The sequence below is a fragment of the Leucoraja erinacea genome, chromosome 23 (genome assembly GCF_028641065.1).
Source record: "Leucoraja erinacea ecotype New England chromosome 23, Leri_hhj_1, whole genome shotgun sequence".
In the NCBI taxonomy this organism is placed as follows: domain Eukaryota; kingdom Metazoa; phylum Chordata; class Chondrichthyes; order Rajiformes; family Rajidae; genus Leucoraja; species Leucoraja erinaceus.
Genome location: NC_073399.1, coordinates 22,184,012 through 22,203,812, shown reverse-complemented (window position 1 = coordinate 22,203,812; position 19,801 = coordinate 22,184,012). Strand labels below are relative to the sequence as shown.

General features: G+C 42.5%; 1 protein-coding gene across 2 annotated transcripts in view; it reads right to left on the bottom strand.

The window, feature by feature from the left end:
• Positions 1-6,745: 6,745 nt before the first annotated feature.
• Positions 6,746-19,801, bottom strand: part of fdxr (ferredoxin reductase) — a 44,288-nt gene continuing 31,232 nt past the window's right edge. The window contains exons 11-12 of one of the 2 annotated variants that reach the window (XM_055654094.1): positions 15,573-15,746; positions 6,746-7,101 (exon numbers count right to left, since the gene is read on the bottom strand). In XM_055654094.1, the coding sequence (XP_055510069.1) occupies positions 7,091-7,101; positions 15,573-15,746 (185 nt within the window). In that variant the 3' untranslated portion in view covers positions 6,746-7,090. Of the gene's footprint in view, positions 7,102-14,472; positions 14,768-15,572; positions 15,747-19,801 lie in introns of those variants that run through there. The other variant, XM_055654093.1, reaches the window with a different exon arrangement.

The following is a 19,801-nucleotide window of genomic DNA, read 5'->3' as shown; positions in this document are numbered from 1 at the left end:
GAGTTGATGATAATGCGACACATTATTTAAAATGTATTAAGGTAAAATGATGGTCAGCACGGACTTAGTGGGCTGAAATTTTCTGTGCTGAAGGTCTATGAATGAAATCCAAAAATTCATCCTTCGAATTAGAATGTGAAAATTGACTGAACACATAGCTATTTGAAGGATAAGTCAAGAAGTTTCTAATACTGCATATTCAGTGTCTGTGTCACTGTGATTCTGTGCAAACTGCATTGTGCTTTCTGTGCCAAAATCTCTGACTCACCAGAGACCAAGGTATTTAAAGCATATTCTTGATAAGAATTATGTGAGACATTATATTTTTAAATTAATAGATCATTCAGTACATTACTCCCAAAGTTCACATCAATCATTTTGAGAATAAAACGTAATACCAGCCATACTTCGTTACTGTTTAGCCTGACTGTTTTTTTTTTGGCAAATCCACATGCACTTTACAGATCATTTTCAGTGCATTATTTGTAAGCCTTGTGATGCTGCTCTTGATTCCACGGCACAGAAACTGGACTGATGTTCCAATCTGGCATGGATGCTGCTTTTCAAACTGAAATGTTACATTGAGGTCCCATTTGCCACTCATGCACATGCCAGAAATAAGACATGTGTATTGGAGAGGATAAAGCAGGGGGGTTCTTGCCATGTGCCCAATACCCTTCTGTAACTGACACCTAAAGGGCATCACCTGAAACATTAACTTTGCTTGCCTCATTATGGATGCCAACTTATTGGGTGCTTCTAGGATTTATTGAATTATCACTGGTTTCCAGGATCTGCTGCATTTTGTTTTTAAACAAATTACCTCATTTGCATTTTGCCCCCAAAATGGCCTAGGTTTTGTTCCACCAGAAGTAGTTGAATCTTATTCCTGTAACATTCTTGGTCCATTAAAAATGTGTGCCTGACAAGACCTCATTGCAGTCATAAGGTTAAATGTTATAGTTTAATTCTCATGTGTGGCACCAAGGAGTCCTTATAAAATTGAAATGAGTTATGGAACAGAGAGAAAGCTTTGCAAATGAAATCATACTGGCATCATGGAAGATAACTGCAGTTGTTTGTTTCAATCCCATGCCTGAGATCTCGCCCCGGCCTGAAGATTTTCAGCAAATTCATCAATATCCCATGTTCCACCCTCGCAAGGCAAAAGAGGGAACTTGTTAGGATTGGATATAGTTAATTATTTCTATTCCATATGCTTTTCGTCAGGTAATTACATGGATAGGACAGGTTTGGAGGGATATGGACCTAATGGAGTCAGGTGGGACATGTAGGTGGGACATGTTGGCCGGTGTGGGCACGTTGGGCCGAAGGGCCTGTTTCCACATTGTAGCACTCTATGACTATAATTAAGCAATCCATAGATATAAATCAAGGCAATATCCAGGCTTGGGCTGATGTGGAACATGATGACCAATTGTTTCCCCTTGACATTCAAGAAATTTCCAACCATCGCAGCTGGAGTAACCACTGACCAGAAGCTCAACTGCAACAGGCTATTAGACTCCATGCCACAATAACAGACCAGAGACCATGAGTAAATGATTCCTTACTTTGTCTTTTTATGGTAATGTCAGGAGTCCAGCATACTTTGTTTATCTGCTCAGCTACAGTAGTTGCATTTGTAAGAAAGCACTTTCCAGAATGTCATTACTGATCCCCTTGCAGTAACTTGATAATATTCCATCTCGCCTTTGATAGCAACGCCATTCCTTCATCTTTGGGAACATTCTCCCCATCCAGCTCGCTCACCATACCATTCTTTAATAATTACAGGGTTGAAATCCTAGAATTTTCCACCTAATAATTAGATGGACTACAGCATGGAAGTGGCTCACCACTTAACACCACAATTAATAAATAACCCATTTGGCATTCATCCCTATCCGACATAAAATAACAAACATTGTCAGTCATGTTGGGCCCGTTACTTTTTGTCATCTATATCAATGATTTAGATGGGAACATACATGGCAAGATTAGCAAGTTTGCAGATGATACAAAAGTGGTTGGTTTTGCAGATAGTGAAGATGGTTGTGAAAAATTGCAGCAGGATCTTGATCGATTGGCCAGATGGGCTGAGGAATGGTTGATGGAATTTAATACAGAGAAATGTGAGGTGTTGCATTTTGGAAAGTCTGACATGGGCAGGACCTACCCAGTGAATGGTAGGGCTCTAGAGAGTGTTGTATAGCAGAGGGATCTAGGAGTGCAGGTGTATGGTTCCTTGAAGGTGGAGTCACAGGTAGATAGGGTGGTCAAATACGCTTTTGGCATATTGGCCTTCATTAGTCAGAGTATTGAGGAGTATTGAGTATAGAAGTTGGGAGGTCATGTTTCAAAGGTTTAAAAGGTCCTTTATTGTCATGTGTACCAATTAATCTACTCTGATACAGAGATATTCGTATTGTAGATGCTGCAGTTGTATAAGGCATTGGTGAGGCTGCATTTAGAGTATTGTGTTCCATTCTGGGCACCATGGTATAAGAAAGATGTCAAGCTGGAAATGGTACAGAGAAGATTAACGCGGATGTTGCCAGGACTAGAGGGCCTGAGCTATAGAGAGAGATTGAGTATGTTGGGACTCTATTCCTTGGAGCACAGGAGGATGAGGGGTAATCTTATAGAGGTGTATAAAATCATGAGAGGAATAGATCGGATAGATGCACGGAGTCTCTTGCCCAGAGTAGGTGAATTGAGGACCAGGGGACATAGGGTTAAGGTGAAGGGGAAAAAATGAATCAGAGGGGTAACGTTTTCCACACAAAAATGTGTTGAATGTATGGAACAAGTTGCCAGAAGAGGTAATTGAGGCAGGGAGTAGGTTTGGAGGGAAAATGACCAAATGTGGGCAGGTGGGACTAGTGTAGCTGGGACATGTTGGCCGTTGTGGGCAAGTTGGGCGGAAGGGCCTGTTTCCACGCTGTATCACTCTATGACTTTATGTTAGCCCAGGTTTTTCTATCAACAGTTCAGGTGGAACAAAGGAATTTTGGGACTCTCATGAAAGCTTATCCAAACTCAGAAGACCGATTGCCACACACCTCACACCTGTTTGCCAGTGCTTTGCTAAATGTGTTCGAATGTTGGAATCTTCAAGGAGCCCAACAGTGGAGCAACAAATTCCTAGGAGTTACTAAAAAAAAAAAGCTGACAGTTAATTTTGAAATAATATTTGAACATTAGGAAGCATTCACAAACTGCTTGTGCAGACTGTATAGCTTGGTGGCACAGCTTAACCAGCTGCCAAAAATGCCCTTCATGTGATACTAATTGAGGCCAAGTGCTAGACTATTTTTTGTAAACAAAGTCGCCACTTGATCTACAAATGTGATTAGGGAGCAACGAGCACGGATAGCTTGCCTCTTCCAGGATATACCAGACCGTCAAAGTCCCTCGAAGCTGCATTAGTGAGTGAACAGCACCACCTTGTGCTGAAGGACATGTTTCTCATGTGGCAGGGAAAATACTTCAAAGATCTGAGGTAGTGGGTTGGGGGAATGGGTTGGGAATCCTGGAGTCCCAATGAAGGATCACAGAACCGAAACATGGACTGTTTCGTCCTCCACCAGTGCTGCCTGATGTACTCAGAGGTTCCAGAATTTTGTTTCTCAGCATCGCACTCTTATAATTTTGTGAACAGTATCAATTGCAAATTCTAGCAGTCAATTAAGAAATGCAAATGTTAAATAAACACTCCTGCTGTTATGTGCTGCGGGCTGCTCAGATTCTAAGGGGATTATATCTCCAGTTCTTGAAATGCAATATATTTCCAATGGACTTGTACCTTGTTGAGGGCATCCCACACTCCAATGGTACTAGGAGATTAACCAAGAGAGGTGGTAACAGACACCAAAGCTGTTCGGTAGTGTGAACTAGTAAAATATTGCCTGGTTGTAACATCCAGAACCATGAAGAATAGAACACAATCAGCATTACTAGCTCAGTAAATAATATTCTGATGCCTCCAATACCTGACAAAAAGGCACAAAGATTACCTTAACCAAGATCAAAATCAGTAATTAATTTCATGCCATTTTTGGGTGTTCATGGAGATCCTGCTATCCATAAATTGGCTGCAGTATTTACTATGGCTGCACACTGAAACAAATTCAGAACTTGTATCATCTCATCATTAAGATCTTCCCATGAGATTCTCTATGAATTCAAACTCTTACAAACTTGTGCAAATGTTTTGCAATGATCATTCTGCAACATCAGCAGCCAAGAGTAGTAATAATGTTATTAATATTTAATTTTTATTAATAATTCACAAGGAGAGAAATTCAAGAACTAGCTAGTCTTCACTGCTTGTTATATTTATGTGTATGCCACAAGCAAAACAAAAATAAAAGCTAGTTGAACATTATTTGGAGTCTGTAGACTGGGCAATGTTCAAGGACTCGTCAACGGATTTGAACGAATACGCCACGGTCGTTACAGACCTCATAAAGAAATGTGTGGAAGACTGCATCCCTACAAAAACCTTCCTAGTGTTTCCCAATCAGAAACCTTGGATGGACTTTGAGATCCGCACTCTTCTAAAGTCCAGACACAGGGCATTCATGTCCGATGATACAGTGGCCTACATGAAATCCAGATATGACCTTGCTAAGGCCATCAAAAAGGTCAAAAGGGAATTCTGCTCCAAACTGGAGGATGAGACAGATGTTCGGCAGCTGTGACGGGGCCTGAATGCAATCACCTTCTACAAGGCAAAACCAGGAGGCAGCTCGAATGCCGGTATAACATCACTCCCTGACGAGAATGCGTTTTACGCACACTTTGACAGGGAGAATACTGATGTGCCTTCCCGATCCCCCATTCGCTGTGATGGCATTTCAGTCTCAGTCACAGAGGCCGATATCAGGAAATCCTTCAGAGGGGTGAACCCCCGAAAAGCACCTGGTCCTGATGGTATACCCGGTCGTGTTCTAAATACCTGTGCGGTCTAACTGGCGGGAATTTTTACGGACATTTTCAACCTCTCACTTCTGAGGGCTGAGGTCCCCACCTGCTTTAAAAGGGCATCAATTATACCGGTGCCCAAGAAGAGTAAGGTGACGTGCCTCAATGACTATCGACCAGTGGCACTAACGCCGGTGGTGATGAAATGCTTTGAGAGGCTGATCATGGAGCAAATCAACTCCTACCTCGACAAAAACCTGGACCCACTGCAGTTCGCTTACCGCCAAAACAGATCAACGGTGGATGTGATCTCGCTGGCCCTCCACTCCGCTCTGGACCACTTGGACAACAAAAACTCATATGTCAGGCTGTTATTCATCAATTACAGCTCGGCATTCAACACAATCATCCCCTCCAAACTGGTTACCAAACTCGCAGAACTGGGTCTCTGCGCATCCCTCTGCAACTGGATCCTCGACTTCCTCATCCACAGACCACAGTCTGTTCGTATTGGTGGAAATGTGTCAGCCTCGATAACAATCAGCACGGGAGCACCTCAAGGCTGCGTGCTCAGCCCCCTGCTGTACTCACTCTATACCCATGACTGCGTAGCCAACCACAGTGCGAACTCCATCATCAAGTTCGCTGACGACACCACTATTGTGGGGCGTATCACTGATGGGGATGTCAGAATATAGAAGGGAGATCAAGCAACTGTCCATATGGTGCCAGCGCAATAACCTGGTCCTCAACACAAGCAAAACCAAGGAACTGATTGTGAACTTTGGAAGGAGTAGGAGGGGGACCCACAGCCCCATTTATATCATGGTTGAAAGGGTCAAGAACTTCAAATTCCTGGGCGTGCACATCTCTGAAGATCTTTCCTGGTCCGAGAACACTAACGCAATTATCAAAAAAGCTCATCAGCGCCTCTACTTCCTGAGAAGATTACGGAGAGTCGGTTTGTCAAGGAAGACTCTCTCTAACTTCTACAGGTGCACATTAGAGAGCATGCTGACCGGTTGCATCGTGGCTTGGTTCGGCAATTTGAGCGCCTTGGAGAGGAAAAGACTACAAAAAGTAGTAAACACTGCCCAGTCCATCATCAGCTCTGACCTTCCTTCCATCAAGGGGATTTATTGCAGTCGCTGCCTCAAAAAGGCTGGCAGTATCATCAAAGACCCACACCATCCTGGCCACACACTCATCTCCATGCTACCTTCAGGTAGAAGGTACAGGAGCCTGAAGACTGCAACAACCAGGTTCAGGAATAGCTACTTCCCCACAGCCATCAGGCTATTAAACCTGGCTCGGACAAAACTCTGGTTATTAATAACCACTTTCTGCTATTTGCACTTTATCAGTTTATTTATTCATGTGTGTATATATTTATATCATGGTATATGGACACACTTATCTGTTTTGTAGTAAATGCCTACTATTTTCTGTGTGCTTAAGCAAAGCAAGAATTTCATTGTCCTATACAGGGACACATGACAATAAACTCATTTGAACTTGAACTTGAACTTGGTACTTCCATTTGGATAAATTAACAGAGTACCTCTGACAATGCAGCATTCCCTCGAAGTCATGATGCGGTTTGAGCCACTTTCTGTGCTCACTTACTGGGGCATGAGATGAACAGAGAGCTCATAAACAAGAGCTAAGCTGGTATGTGGTGCACAGGTCAACAGCCTGAACAATACCAAATAGTCATTGTCATTTTTTTATTTTAAGATCTTGATTTCATGTATACTTGGCAAACAATATACAAAAACACCCACTTTTTTCACCCCAGAATCCATATAATTTCACATTATATAAGTTTCACCACTAAACGAAACAAGATATTCTAAATGTGGAGAATAGCACCACCAGAAAGTTTAAAAAAAATCTACACAAAATATTAAATGTTCCTCTGACTGCTGAGTATTTCCAGCTTTTCTGTTTTTCTTTCAAGTATCTGCAGTACTTTGCTTCTGCTTACAAGGGACAGTCAGCAGGATTGAGAATTTGTTGAATCCTGGTTTACAAGTAATCACAATCCATTACAAGCCTACTAATTCCCACAACTGAGTGGGATGAAGAGTAGCAAAGATAGCCTGTAAAGCAGCAGCAAGGAAGAATTGTGTTGTTCCATGGTCGGTACATGCTCAGCAGGTCAGGTCATATCTGTGGAAAAAGAACCAGTCAATGTTCCAACCCTTTGTCTTGTGTCTCCAGCACCTCACTGTTCGTCTGGGCACATTGAAGTCTTCTGGAATCTATACTGCATTCTACAACTTCAGGTAACTTGCTTTCTTGGTCTGTATCAATCATATTAGTATCCAATCTGTATCCGTAATATTAGTTGAGTTTTTTTTCCCCCATTCTTTCTCTCTCTCTCTCTCTTCAATTAAAAAAAAATCAGACCAGAAGCAAGCTAACACACAAGGGGGTATTCTTGAACATTGTATAACAGATTTATTCCAGAATCTACTGTGGGTGTGCAAATGAGAATCATGCTGCCCTATATTTCTTAGAGTACCTGCTCTAAAACATTTTTACCTTCACAGTAGATTGGTGAACCACAACTATACTTGGGTTCTATCAACGTTGTGAGGATCCTAAAGTTGATGTACATCAGTAGGAGCCAATTAACTTAAAATACCAATTTCATTTCAGCTTTCCCAAACTGTCATAAACTTACCGATCCATTTGAGAACAACGTTTTTCTCCTGCTGAGGCTGGGCCACGTTAGAGATGACCAACTATACCCAAACCTTCTTCAATGCAATACAAGCTGCTTAGGAGGTAGAGAAATAGGGATTTTCACTTGTACACGTACCCAAGTTTAATTTCCCCATGTTCAAAATAAATACATTTGCCTGTAGTCTCAAAGTAGATAGAACATGAATAAATTAATGCTAAGCACTGACTACTTCCAAGCAGCCACTGTACTCTGTACACGTTCAAAGATAAAGTATTTAAGAAGGAACTGCAGATGCTGGAAAATCGAAGGTAACAAAAATGCTGGAGAAACTCAGCGGGTGCAGCAGCATCTATGGAGCGAAGGAAATAGGCAACGTTTCGGGCCGAAACGTTGCCTATTTCCTTCGCTCCATAGATGCTGCTGCACCCGCTGAGTTTCGCCAGCATTTTTGTGTACCAAAGATAAAGTATTCCTTGTTGGTTGAAGATTAAAACTCCCCTCACTGTGATGGTGATCATATCTTAAGACCACCAGTGTATAACCCCTGTACCACTGGGATATTTTCCATTTCCTCCAGCAAGACTGCCATCAATACTAAATTAGGAGCAACCCCGTGCAGTTGAATCATGAAGCCACCTATCCATATTCAACAGGCAGTAGCAAAGAACTTACATATCATTTTATTAGACTACATTTTAATGGTGCTCCAGGTTCAGTGGAAGGCCAAACTTTAATGCACTTTGCATGAGATTTTATAAACAGACAACATGTACTACTTTTCCGCACAAGCGTTAATGGAGTCACTGCCATTTCTGCAACAACAAAATATCTGAAACCATTTCAATTGTATATAGATAGCTTTGGAGTTGCACAGACCAAAACACATGTTATGCGCACTTCAAAGTTAGTATATATAACAGCCATGTACCATTATGCATTGGGTATTCAAGTAACTGAAAGACAATTGACCGAATTGCGAATTATGCTCGTCAACTCATTGTGCTTCGACATCTAATGTGTGGGATGGCTCAACTCAACTAGAAATTTTATTTCTGACAGCTTCATCTCCCATGGCAACATTATTGGAGACAAAGCATTTCTGTATTCTTAAGATTATTGGGGTTGATAGGATGCAGTTACAGTGAAGGAGCTCTTCAATTTCAGTTTCACTTCAACAATGGAGGAAAACGTTAGTTTTGGACAACTGTTCCCAATGCAAAAATCAAGTACCACTGGCGATGGTCTCACTGCACAGACTGTCGGTTCCAGGGACGACTTATGCAAGAGGGCAAAAACCATTGTGGCCATACTTGAATACCGACCTGGAATTACTAATCAATTTACCACACTACTGCAAGTATTACAGTCTCTGATTATAAAAAGGTTAAAAAACTTAGGACTCTTTAGATCATCAAAACATATTAAAGAGCAAGAAAATACTGTGCATGATAATGCTGAACACCATTAAGGTTTGCTTAGTAGGACTCAGGAAATCCAGCAGCATTAGCACTATCGTTGCCTCCACTCACCTACAGATCCTTGGATGGTATGACAGATCATCTTGATTTGGTGAAACAAGCAAGACAATGAGGTCATAGGTACAAAGTGGCCAAAAATTGAATCTGGGGTTGAAAGACATCTACTGAGCTAAAAGCTCAGCACTATGTTCACGGCAGTTAGCTCCTGATATGGGAAGAAATGCCATTGACTTGACGCAAGATGTAACCAGAGTGAAGTGGTCGTGGTCTAGCACGATATCACACGATATAACGGGGGAGTAGACAAAGAGTTCCCACAGTACTTGGCATTTCTGTTATTTGTGCGAGTGACTTGTCCGTCTCCCGAGCTTACCCGTTAAATCTTGAATGGACATTGTAAACTGTCAAGTGTAATTAAATCATCACGTGGCACAAATGATGTCACTTTTTTTTTCACACACTATAAATATCCTCCCTTGGTTCAATTGGCTCATTTGGAGACATGCCTGTACTGATGCCGTGACTTTACTGCAGGAAGATGCCACATTACTTAGGAGAGAGGGGGAGAGAGACAGAGAGAGAGGCACAGAGGCAGTGTGATGTACTTCGGGGTGACTGGCAGAAGAGAAAGAGTGCACATGACCTTGGTCTATCTGTGTGTGTGGGAGCGAAGAGAGACTAAGCAGAATACATCAGTCTTATTGTGTGTGGGGGGAGAAAGAAAGAGAGAGGTGGGGGAGGGGGAGAAAGAGAGGGGTGGGGGGGAGAGAGAGAGAAATGAGGGGATACGTATATATACACACACAAAGCAGAGTTTTACTGTGTATGTGGGAGACACAGATGGACTGAGCACAGTACCTCGGTCTTACTGTGTGTGGGAGAGGGGGAGAAAGAGACGTACACTCACAGAGGCAGAGTCTCTCAGCCTGTGTGAGAGGGAGGGAGGGAGAGAGAGAGAGGCACACACAAGTGGATGTGAAATCTCACCTGCCTGTTTCAGTGACAGACACCCGCCGCCAGTAAATGAAGACACCCCCATCTGTCTCCCCCTCCTCTCCCTCGATTCCCCCACCTTTCCCTCCCAACTCCAGTCCCGTCCCGACCCCCTGAGAAACTGAAGGGAGCAACAATCAACTGCTGCCTGCCCGCTGAGTTAAAGAGTTCCCACGGTAGTAAGACGATGTTAGTTGCGCCCAAGTTTAAATTGCCAACGTGTGTTTCAGAGTAAAGAGTCAGCGCAGAATCCTTGATAATCAAAAACTGTCTGAATCAGCAAGTTAGACACAAAATGCTGGAGTAACTCAGCGGGCCAAGCAGCATCTCTGGAGAAAAGGAATAGATTCCATTTTTGGTCGGGACCCTTCTTCGGGATGATTGTAGGGGGGAACTGGAAGCAAGAAAAGACTGGGACAAATCAGGGCCAACAACAGATGACCTCAGCAGGGTATTTTGACGAGGGGTCCCGACCCGAAATGTCGCCTAACCCTTTCCTCCAGAGATGCTGCCTGACCCACTGAGTCACTCCAGCACTTTATGTCTATAATTGGTTCCCTGATAGGCCAATTGTTGGCTAGGGATGGTGTGATCCCAAGAGGGAACCATCGTTGCAAACCTTGGACTGGTTAACCGACATTTACTGCATGGGGGGAGGGGGAAAAGGGGGGGGGGGGGGGGGGGGGGGCCAGGGGGTGGGGGAGAGGGAGAGAGTGTAAGTTACCTAAAATTAAATAATTCAATGTTCATAGTGAACACAGACACAAAATGTTGGAGTAACTCAATGGGTCAGGCAACATCTCTGGAGAAAATGAACAGGTGGCGTTTGTGTCTATCTTCGGTAAAAACCAGCATCCGCAGTTCCTTCCTGCACAATGGATCTCAGTGTCAAGTCTCTGACTCCCGTTGGCAGGCCATTCGGCCCACAGCCCGCCCAGCAATGACTAACCCATGTCACAGGGGGATGGTGTGAAGGCGGAGTTAGACAGAGCTTGATTGATGTTACGGTTGGGGAATGGGCCATAATATGGCCAGGGAAACGCTGTTATTCGTGACGCCCCCTCCGCCCTTCCCCAGCTGTTCTCAATCACACCCCTGGCCACACAAAAATTTATACTTTAAGAAGGAATACACGGAACATTTAAACTCAGAACGCTTCTAACAGAGTGAGCCATGTGAGCACTTTGATCATTCTCCCTGTATTTGCATTTGACAAAATAGTCGGAAAAAAATGTTTAAAAGTACCTATTTGCTATGCCTAATTGGCCCTTACCTCTGCGAAAATAGTCTGATATTCGTAGGTGAAATGTCACCAACAATAATTGATTCTATTATTAATTGACTAATAATTGACTCTATTAGCGGAAAGATGCAATTCTGATCTAATATTATAAGTGCCTCTGTCTTTGGAAGCGACACCAGCAATTTATTAAATCTGACTACATGCGGCACAGTGGTAGAGTTGCTGCCTCACAGCCCCAGAGACCGGGGTTCGATCCTGACCATGGGTGCACCGGTTTCCTCTCACACTCCAGAGATTACAGGTTTGTAAGTTAATCGGCTTCGGTAACATTGTAAAATTGTCCCTGGAGTGTATAAGAATAGGTGGTCAGCGCGGACTCGGTGGGCCGAAGGGCCTGTTTCCGCGCTATATCTCTAAAATCTGAAGTTAGGTAATGTCTAAAGGAACTGCAGATGCTGGTTAATACGCACAAAAGGACACAAAATGTTGGTGTAACTCAGCAGGTAAGTCAGATCTGGGAAGAAAAACATAAAAAGCTGGAGTAAGTCAGCGTGTCAGGCAGCATCTCTGGAGAAAAAGAATAGGTGGCGATTCGAATCAGAACCCTTCTTCAGACATCCTAATCGGAATTGAGTCTGAAGATGTGTCTCGTCCCGAAACATCACCTATTTTTCTCCAGAGATGCTGCTTGACTCGCTGAGTTACTCCAGCTTTTTGTGTCTGTCTTCGTTTTAAACAGGCATGTGCAGTTCACTCCTTTACACGGGTCTCTGGAGAACATTGATTGGTAGCGTTCTGGACCCTGCTTCGGAACGGCATCGATCGCTGGTCGGCGAGGACTCCGATCTGTATCTTTCAAAGAAGTACATGTGAAAAATTTCTCACGGACCATAAAAATGCGGGACCTTTCAGTAAAGTCCCTTTTAAAGATCAGTTATTTTCTTAACATAACTCATGAATAAGTTGATGTCCATATGCGGATGCAAATCTTTATTTTTTAAATTCAATCCCACAGAAGACAATTTTTACTCACCTTCTGTCCCCTCTGTCCAGTTTCCGGGTTCACCGTTCGCAGGAGTTCCCACGGTACACGCAAGAGTCAGTACGAATATCGCACTGGCCACTACGTGCATATAATGTTGCAATGTTCAACCACAAGTGTACAAGTCACTCTTGGAGAAATTCAAGCTTGTTTGAATTTTCTCCCGAGTCACCAAGTTACACGAGTACCTGCCGTTAGTGCCACGGCGGTCCACGGTGGTCCACGAATGCCGTACGGTTATCGCAAGAGGTTCCCACGATGTTCAACTCTGCTTAACTCTTGCGTCAAGTCGCCCCGTGAGAAAGGGGTTTAAGACTTCTTTCTGCATATGCACTGTCTCAAATGTTTGTGACTGAACACAATGTGGTTCAAATTGCAGAGTTTATTCATGATGGGAATCTCAGATTAAATCAGGCATAGATCGAGACAACAAAATCAAAAAGGATTCTAGCCTATGAAATAGAAGGCATATAATTTTTTTAAAGTCACAAAATTAACATTAATTAATTTTAATAATTAATTTTTAATTATTTACATTAGTTTTAAATGTTTCAGTTAATATTTTTGACAACTTTATCAAAAGGCAAAGCTCATTCCCCCACAATGAGATGAAAAATTAAATCAACAGGATTACACCACACAAAGCAAGATGTCACAGGCCAAGTTAAGTGTAGGCACTCCCCCCCCCCCCACTTCCTCCCACCCTGCCCCCCCCCCCCCCCCTTCCCCTCCCCCCCCCCCCCCCCCCCCTCTCTTTCCCCTTCCCCCCAATCTAGCCCAACCAAAATGCAGCAACAGTAGCTAATTTTTCATTATCTCTTTATAGGTCATGTAAAACTAGTATTCACAATATATAAAAGGGTAAATTTCTACTTGATTTCCTATTTGGATTTATGCTCACTTTTGGAGCTCCCTACTTCCTAATTTATGACAATGAATAAGGCACAAATCTAGTCCAAACTGGTCAAAGAGAATAATAAATTCAAACCTGATAAGGTAATTATGAACCTACAAAATGAGCCAGTGGAGTGGGAGTTCAGCAGCACATAAGATAAATGACTGAGGTTAGAAAATGGATTAATGTCTAAACTAATGCACATGGTTTGTCAAAAAAAAAGTGTAATAGAGAGCATAGCTAAGGCAAAGGGGGCAAATTTTGAAGGAGATGTGTGATGGATTTTTTTTCCCCCAGATGAATGCCTGGAATATGCAGTTGGAGGTGGAGGCAGATATGATAGTGGCATTTAAGAGGCATATGGATGTGTAGAGCATGGATAGATATGGATCATATGCCGGCAGATGAGATTAGTTTATAACACAAAATGCTGGAGTAACTCAGTGGGTCAAGCAACATCTCTGGAGAAAAAGAACAGGTCACGTTTCAGGTCTAGAGCCTTCTTCAGAAACATCACCTATTCCTTTTCTCGAGAGATGCTACCTGGCCCACTGAGTTACTCAGTAATTTATGTCTATTTTCAGTGTAAACCAGCATCAGCAGTTCTTTCCTGCACATGAGATTATTGTTGCATTATGTTCTGCACAGATATTGTGTGCCAAAGTGCATTTGCATGTACTATACTTTTCTATGTTCTATGAGAGATCCAATTCATGAATTTGGTATTTAAAATCAATATGTGGCAGACTATGGACAGAAGCAGCAGAGAACAAGTCAATTATATTACGCATAACTTATACAGTGCTCCAGCCAGACTACATCTTCCATACAATGCCCACATTTTCTTGACAAAACACAAAATACTAAGGCAGTGTAAACTTTAGTTTAGGATTGTTCAATGCAACTTTTGTTAGCTGCTATTTCCGCATTTCAGAGTTTTCTATTTTGTGAAAAAAAAAATCAAACCAGTGACCTTTGTAATGAAGGAAAACTGAAGACGTGGACTCTCTAAACTTGAATACTCAATTGGTACATAGAAAATGTAAGTTACTGGAAAACAGTTCAAGGTAGGTTGGCCCAACTCTGCACTGGTAACACTCACATTTAGGACCAACAGTATCTTTCTGCTGAGAATGATGTTCAATTTGTGAAATAAGTTCTCAACACACAAATTGGAAAAATACTCCAACTCAGCAGACATTTCACCACAGGGCACAGATTTTATCTTTCAAAAGAATCTTGTGGTCTTGCCACTGTTATACAAAGAATAAAAGAAGAAATGCTTCTTCTTTAAATCAGCCACTGGCAATGTTCTCTGAAGAAAGTCTGGTACATTCTGTAGATCTCAGCATTAGGCCGCTTGGTCACTGATTGGCCACTTTTAGCATCTCTTTCACACTCAGGAGTTTCTCCCTGGGTTTGCCCACTTTCTCTCCTGCTGCCATTTCAAAAGAGTCAATTTTTTTCCATCCAGAAAATGAAACTGGGCATATCCCTAAAACAAGATTGCAAACTAGTTGTTTAAAATGCACAAAAACAAGCAGTTGAGAGTGTCAGTGCAACCACTGTTATCTACACAGAATCCAAAATAACCATATTGTATTCCTTCATTCCATTAAAATAGAGTGCTCATCAAAAATCAGAATGCATTTTGAAGGAGAAGTCAAGTACATGGCTTGGATTGAATGATTGCATGTTTTTGGTTGAAGGGAAAATACTGTGCAACATTCTGCTAGATCCCCAAACTGAGAAATACTACCCAAACATCATCTTTCTTTATAGAATAAATGGGGACTGGCTGGAAAAGTAGAGTTTAAGGACAAAATCAGATAAACCATTAGCTTTTTGGAGGTGTAACAGGACCACAGCACTGTGGGACTATTTCTGTTTCTATTTCATGCTCAGCAGTGATGAGTGGTGTGTTACTCTCAATTCTGCACTGGACATATTAAATGTTTAATTAAATTCTGGTGTGTATATGCAACTTTTTATCACATCACTCCATTATCAATATCTAGCAGCTTTGGTCAATTTGCAGCTTTCTCCCATCAGATGATCTTTTCTTTCCCATCTGCACAGGCAATGCATCAAAATGTTTTGTTCAAAAGGTCTATTTTGTTTAAAAAAACCTTAATTTAAACCACATTATAGCAAGAAGTAAAACTAAAATGATGCCTCCACTTGATACATTGAGACGATGAGTAATAAAATGTCACAGATGAGGCACTTCCATTGCATTAGGAAGCAGTATCTTTTGCAACTGATCAATTCATTCTGAAGAATTGTTTTAAACTACATACCTCTTTGCTTAAGCAAAGCCTCAATTGCTTTAAACCCTCCTTTCGAAGCAGATACATCCAGTATTCCTGACTGCACATCCTCCATCACAGATTCCGCTGTTTCAAAACTATCATTCATCGTGGTTACGATGACCCCTACTGGTCCTCTTTTTACCCAGCCACTGCAGTACACACCTGAGAAGATTGGAAAAGATGAGAAATTAATGAAAAGTAGAGCAAAACAATGCAATGCCCAACATTTCAACAATGGTTTCACGCCTGTCATTTTCTGATACATATATTTTATGTTTTAGCCTTTCTGCTATCTCAATAGCCTCGCTGTTTCAACAAACTGGCTTCTCCCAATTTGGGTCTTTCCTGTAGTCTCAATTTCCTTTGAAGTCCCTTTGATGCTTAATCATGACTTGCTTGCAATCAACATAATTTCCTGTTCAACCACTTGCCGACTGCTTGCATGTACAATTTGACCTAATGTTTGATCAAATCTGATCCAAAAATGAAAGCTTATAGTTGTGAGTCGTTGTACAAATTTGAAACCTGGTGCGAACCAGTTCTCTGTGGTTAGCTGGTATTATAATATGGTATAATAATAATAATAATAAACTTTATTACGGACTCGAGGTCCGGACAAGGGGCAACTTTACATTTAAAAAAATGCATTGCATATTAAAAATCATAAAGTACATATAAAATCTTAGTATATCACTTATAAAAGCATCATAAATTATATATTTTTTTAAAACACAATACATATGTTAAAAATCCAGATTAAAAGAATGATCAATGTCCCACAACGAGACAACGATACCAGTGTCTCCACAGCTGGGATTCGTAGCGTGTAGTGCTAACCCTTATGTTTGACAAGGCCACAATAATCACATTTTTAAGAGTCATTTATCCTGCAAATGAATTTATACATGTGATGTCTTAGGATAGCTTCTAAAGTACTGACTCCTGCAGCCACAAACATATTACTGGCACTACACCATCTAGGTTTCCTTAGCAGTGTTCTCATGGCATTGTTATATGCCACCTTTAGTCTCTGCATACTTGTCTTTCCATAGTTCAACCACAGGTGCGCAGTGTAGAGTGGTGTGCAGTATGCTCTAAATAGCAACACCTTCACCACATCTGCACACGCACCAAATTTACGCAAGAGAATATTCGCCTGTACATACAGCATGCGTCGTTGCCTATAAATATCCTCATCATCTGTCATTTGTTCTGTAATAATACGCCCTAGATATTTTACCTTATTAGACACTAAGATTATTGTCAGACAATTTAAAATCAGGAAATTTTAGCCATTTATCCTCTTTGGCTCTACAGATCATAACAGCATTATATTTAATGTCATGTTCCACTCCATACACAGAACATATAGTAAGGAGCTGCTGGAGACCAGCGCTAGATGGACTAAATAATAATAATAATAAATACTTTATTGATCCCCTCAGGGAAATTCAGATGTCCAGAAGCCCCCAACCAACAAACCCACAGATTCAAAACGAACGCAGACAGAAAATACATAGAATACACTGTGGACACTACCTGAGAGCAATAAATACTTAAAAAGACCAATAATTAACAATTAAAAATTACAAAAATGCATCCCCCTACAGCCTAGCGGTCCGAATTATAAAATCTAATGGCTGCAGGGGTGAAGGATCTCCTGAACCGCTCCGTTCTACAGGGCAGGGAGAGGAGCCGGTTGTTGTTCCGAGTGCTCTTTTGACTCTCCAGAATTACATGGAGGGGATGCCCGGGGTTTTTCAGGATGACCTGCACCTTGTGCCTCATACGCCTCTACTCTCCCCTCCAGCACTGAGCTAGCTCGTTTAACCAGTTTGACCAGCTTCTTGTTGTTTTTTTCACTAATGCTGTTGCCCCAGCAGACAACAGCGTAGAAAATAACACTTGCAACCACAGTGTTGTAAAACATGTGCAGCATATCACTACACACATTGAAGGATTTGAGCCTTCTGAGGAAAAAGAGTCTGCTCTGGCCTTTTTTGTAGAGGGAGTCAGAGTTGACAGACCAGTCCAGTTTGTTATCAAGGTGCACTCCAAGGTATTTATATGTCTGCACCACCTCAATGTCAGCCCCAGCAGCGTTGACCGGCTGAAGGGGGAGCTTGGACCTGCCAAAGTTAACCACCATCTCTTTAGTCTTAGTTGTGTTCAGGATGAGACAGTTCTCTTCACTCCAGGCACAAAAGGAACTGGTCAAGTTCCTGTATTCCTCCTCCTGCCCGTTCCTTACACATGCCACAATCGCTGTATCATCTGAATATTTCTGTACGTGGCATGTGTCAGACTTATAGTTAAAGTCTGCTGTATACAGGGTGAAGCAGAACGGGGCCAGAACCGTTCCCTGTGGGGCACCAACATTGCACACCACTGTGCCAGAGACACTGTCCCCCAGCTTGACAAACTGTGGTCGACCCGTCAGGTAGTCGTATATCCAGGAGATAAATGTGGAATCCACCCCCATCTTCTTAAGATTGTCATTCAGAATCAGGGGTTGGATGGTGTTGAACGCACTTGAGAAGTCGAAGAACATAATCCTCACATAGCCACCGGGTTTGTCCAAAAAGGAATGCATCATCCACCCCAATGTTCTCCTGGTATGCAAACTGTAGTGGGCCGAGTGCGTGCTGGACTTGTGGTCTCAGGAGACGAATGAGTAGCCACTCCATTGTTTTCATGATATGGGATGCAAGGGCCACCGGTCTGTAGTCGATGATCTCGGTCGGCCGCCCTGCTTTGGGAACCGGCACGAGACATGATGTTTTCCACAGACCTGGTACCCTCCCGGACTGGAGGCTCAGGTTGAAAATGGTCTGGAGCGGCTCCGCCAGCTGACCCGCACAGTCTTTTAGTAGCCTGGGACATACACCATCAGGACCAGCTGCTTTACCAGGGCGCACGCAACCTCCTCAGCTCAGCTCTCACCTCGTCCGCCGTGAAGAACAGTTGAGGAGATGCCGGCATAGGAGGTGCTGCAGCTGTGGTGTTGGGGGGGCTGCCTCGTGGATGTAATGGTGGGGGAGAGGCTGCACCTGATCACAAGATCATCTGCATACATAATATGGTTCACTAAAATATTACCAATCACGCACCCAGTGTTACAGGCTTTCAATTGTTTAGACAGATCATCAATATATAGATTAAAAAGGACTGGGGACAAAATTCCCCCTTGTCTAACACCATTGCTAACCACAAATGGGGCTGAGACCCTATTGTCCCATTTTATTTGCATAGTCTGGTGGGCATACCAGTAGGCCAGAATTCTAACAATGTATTTAGGCATCCCTCTTTGACTCATGTTATCAAACAGCTTTCTGTGATTAACACGGTCAAAGGCTTTCGAAGCATCAATAAAGCACATAAGGATTGAAGAGTTTTTGCCTCTATATTTGTTTACAATCTCCTTTAGGGCATATATGTATAAGTCAGCGCCATGTTTAGCTTTAAAGCCAAACTGGTTATCTGTGGAGTTAACAAACAAATTTATTCTATCCAGCAGAACTCTTTCTAAAACTTTTGACAATATGCTGGCTACAGCTATGGGCCTGTAATTATTTAGGCTGCCTACTTTACCAGCTTTGTCCTTAATGACCAGCACTAACAGGACAGACAACATTGAGTCTGGTAACAAGCCATGAATCACAAAGCCAGTAAAATAAATAGCAAGGAGAGGAGCTATCCTCATACTCGCATACTGATAGATTCAAAGTGCTGGAATAACGCAGCGGGTCAGGAGAAAAAAGATGGGTGATGTTCCGGGTTGGGACTCTTCTTCAGGCTTGAAAGAGCTGTTTTGCCAACACAAGGTGCTGTGCACAAGCAGGAGAGTTCCAAGCAGAATGTGGGAATTGGGTGCAGTGGAGGAGTGTATTGCATGTTTGGCATTAAATCATGGGTTGGGTTAACTTAGCAGGTCGAGCGGCATCACGGAAGAACGTGGATGGATGACGTTTCGGGTCGGGACCCTCCTTCAGACTGATTGTGGGGGAGGAAGAAAGCTAGAAGAGAGGATGGGCATGACAAAGCATGGCAGGTAATAGGTAAACACAGGCGGGGAGGTGGGGGTAATAGGCAGATGGTTGGACAAAGACCAGAGATAATTAAAAAAGTGCGAGACAGAAAGGATTGAAGAGTTGCGAATTGTAAAGCCAGAGGACAGAAAGGTCAGTATGGGAATGGGAAGGAGAGTTAAAATCGTT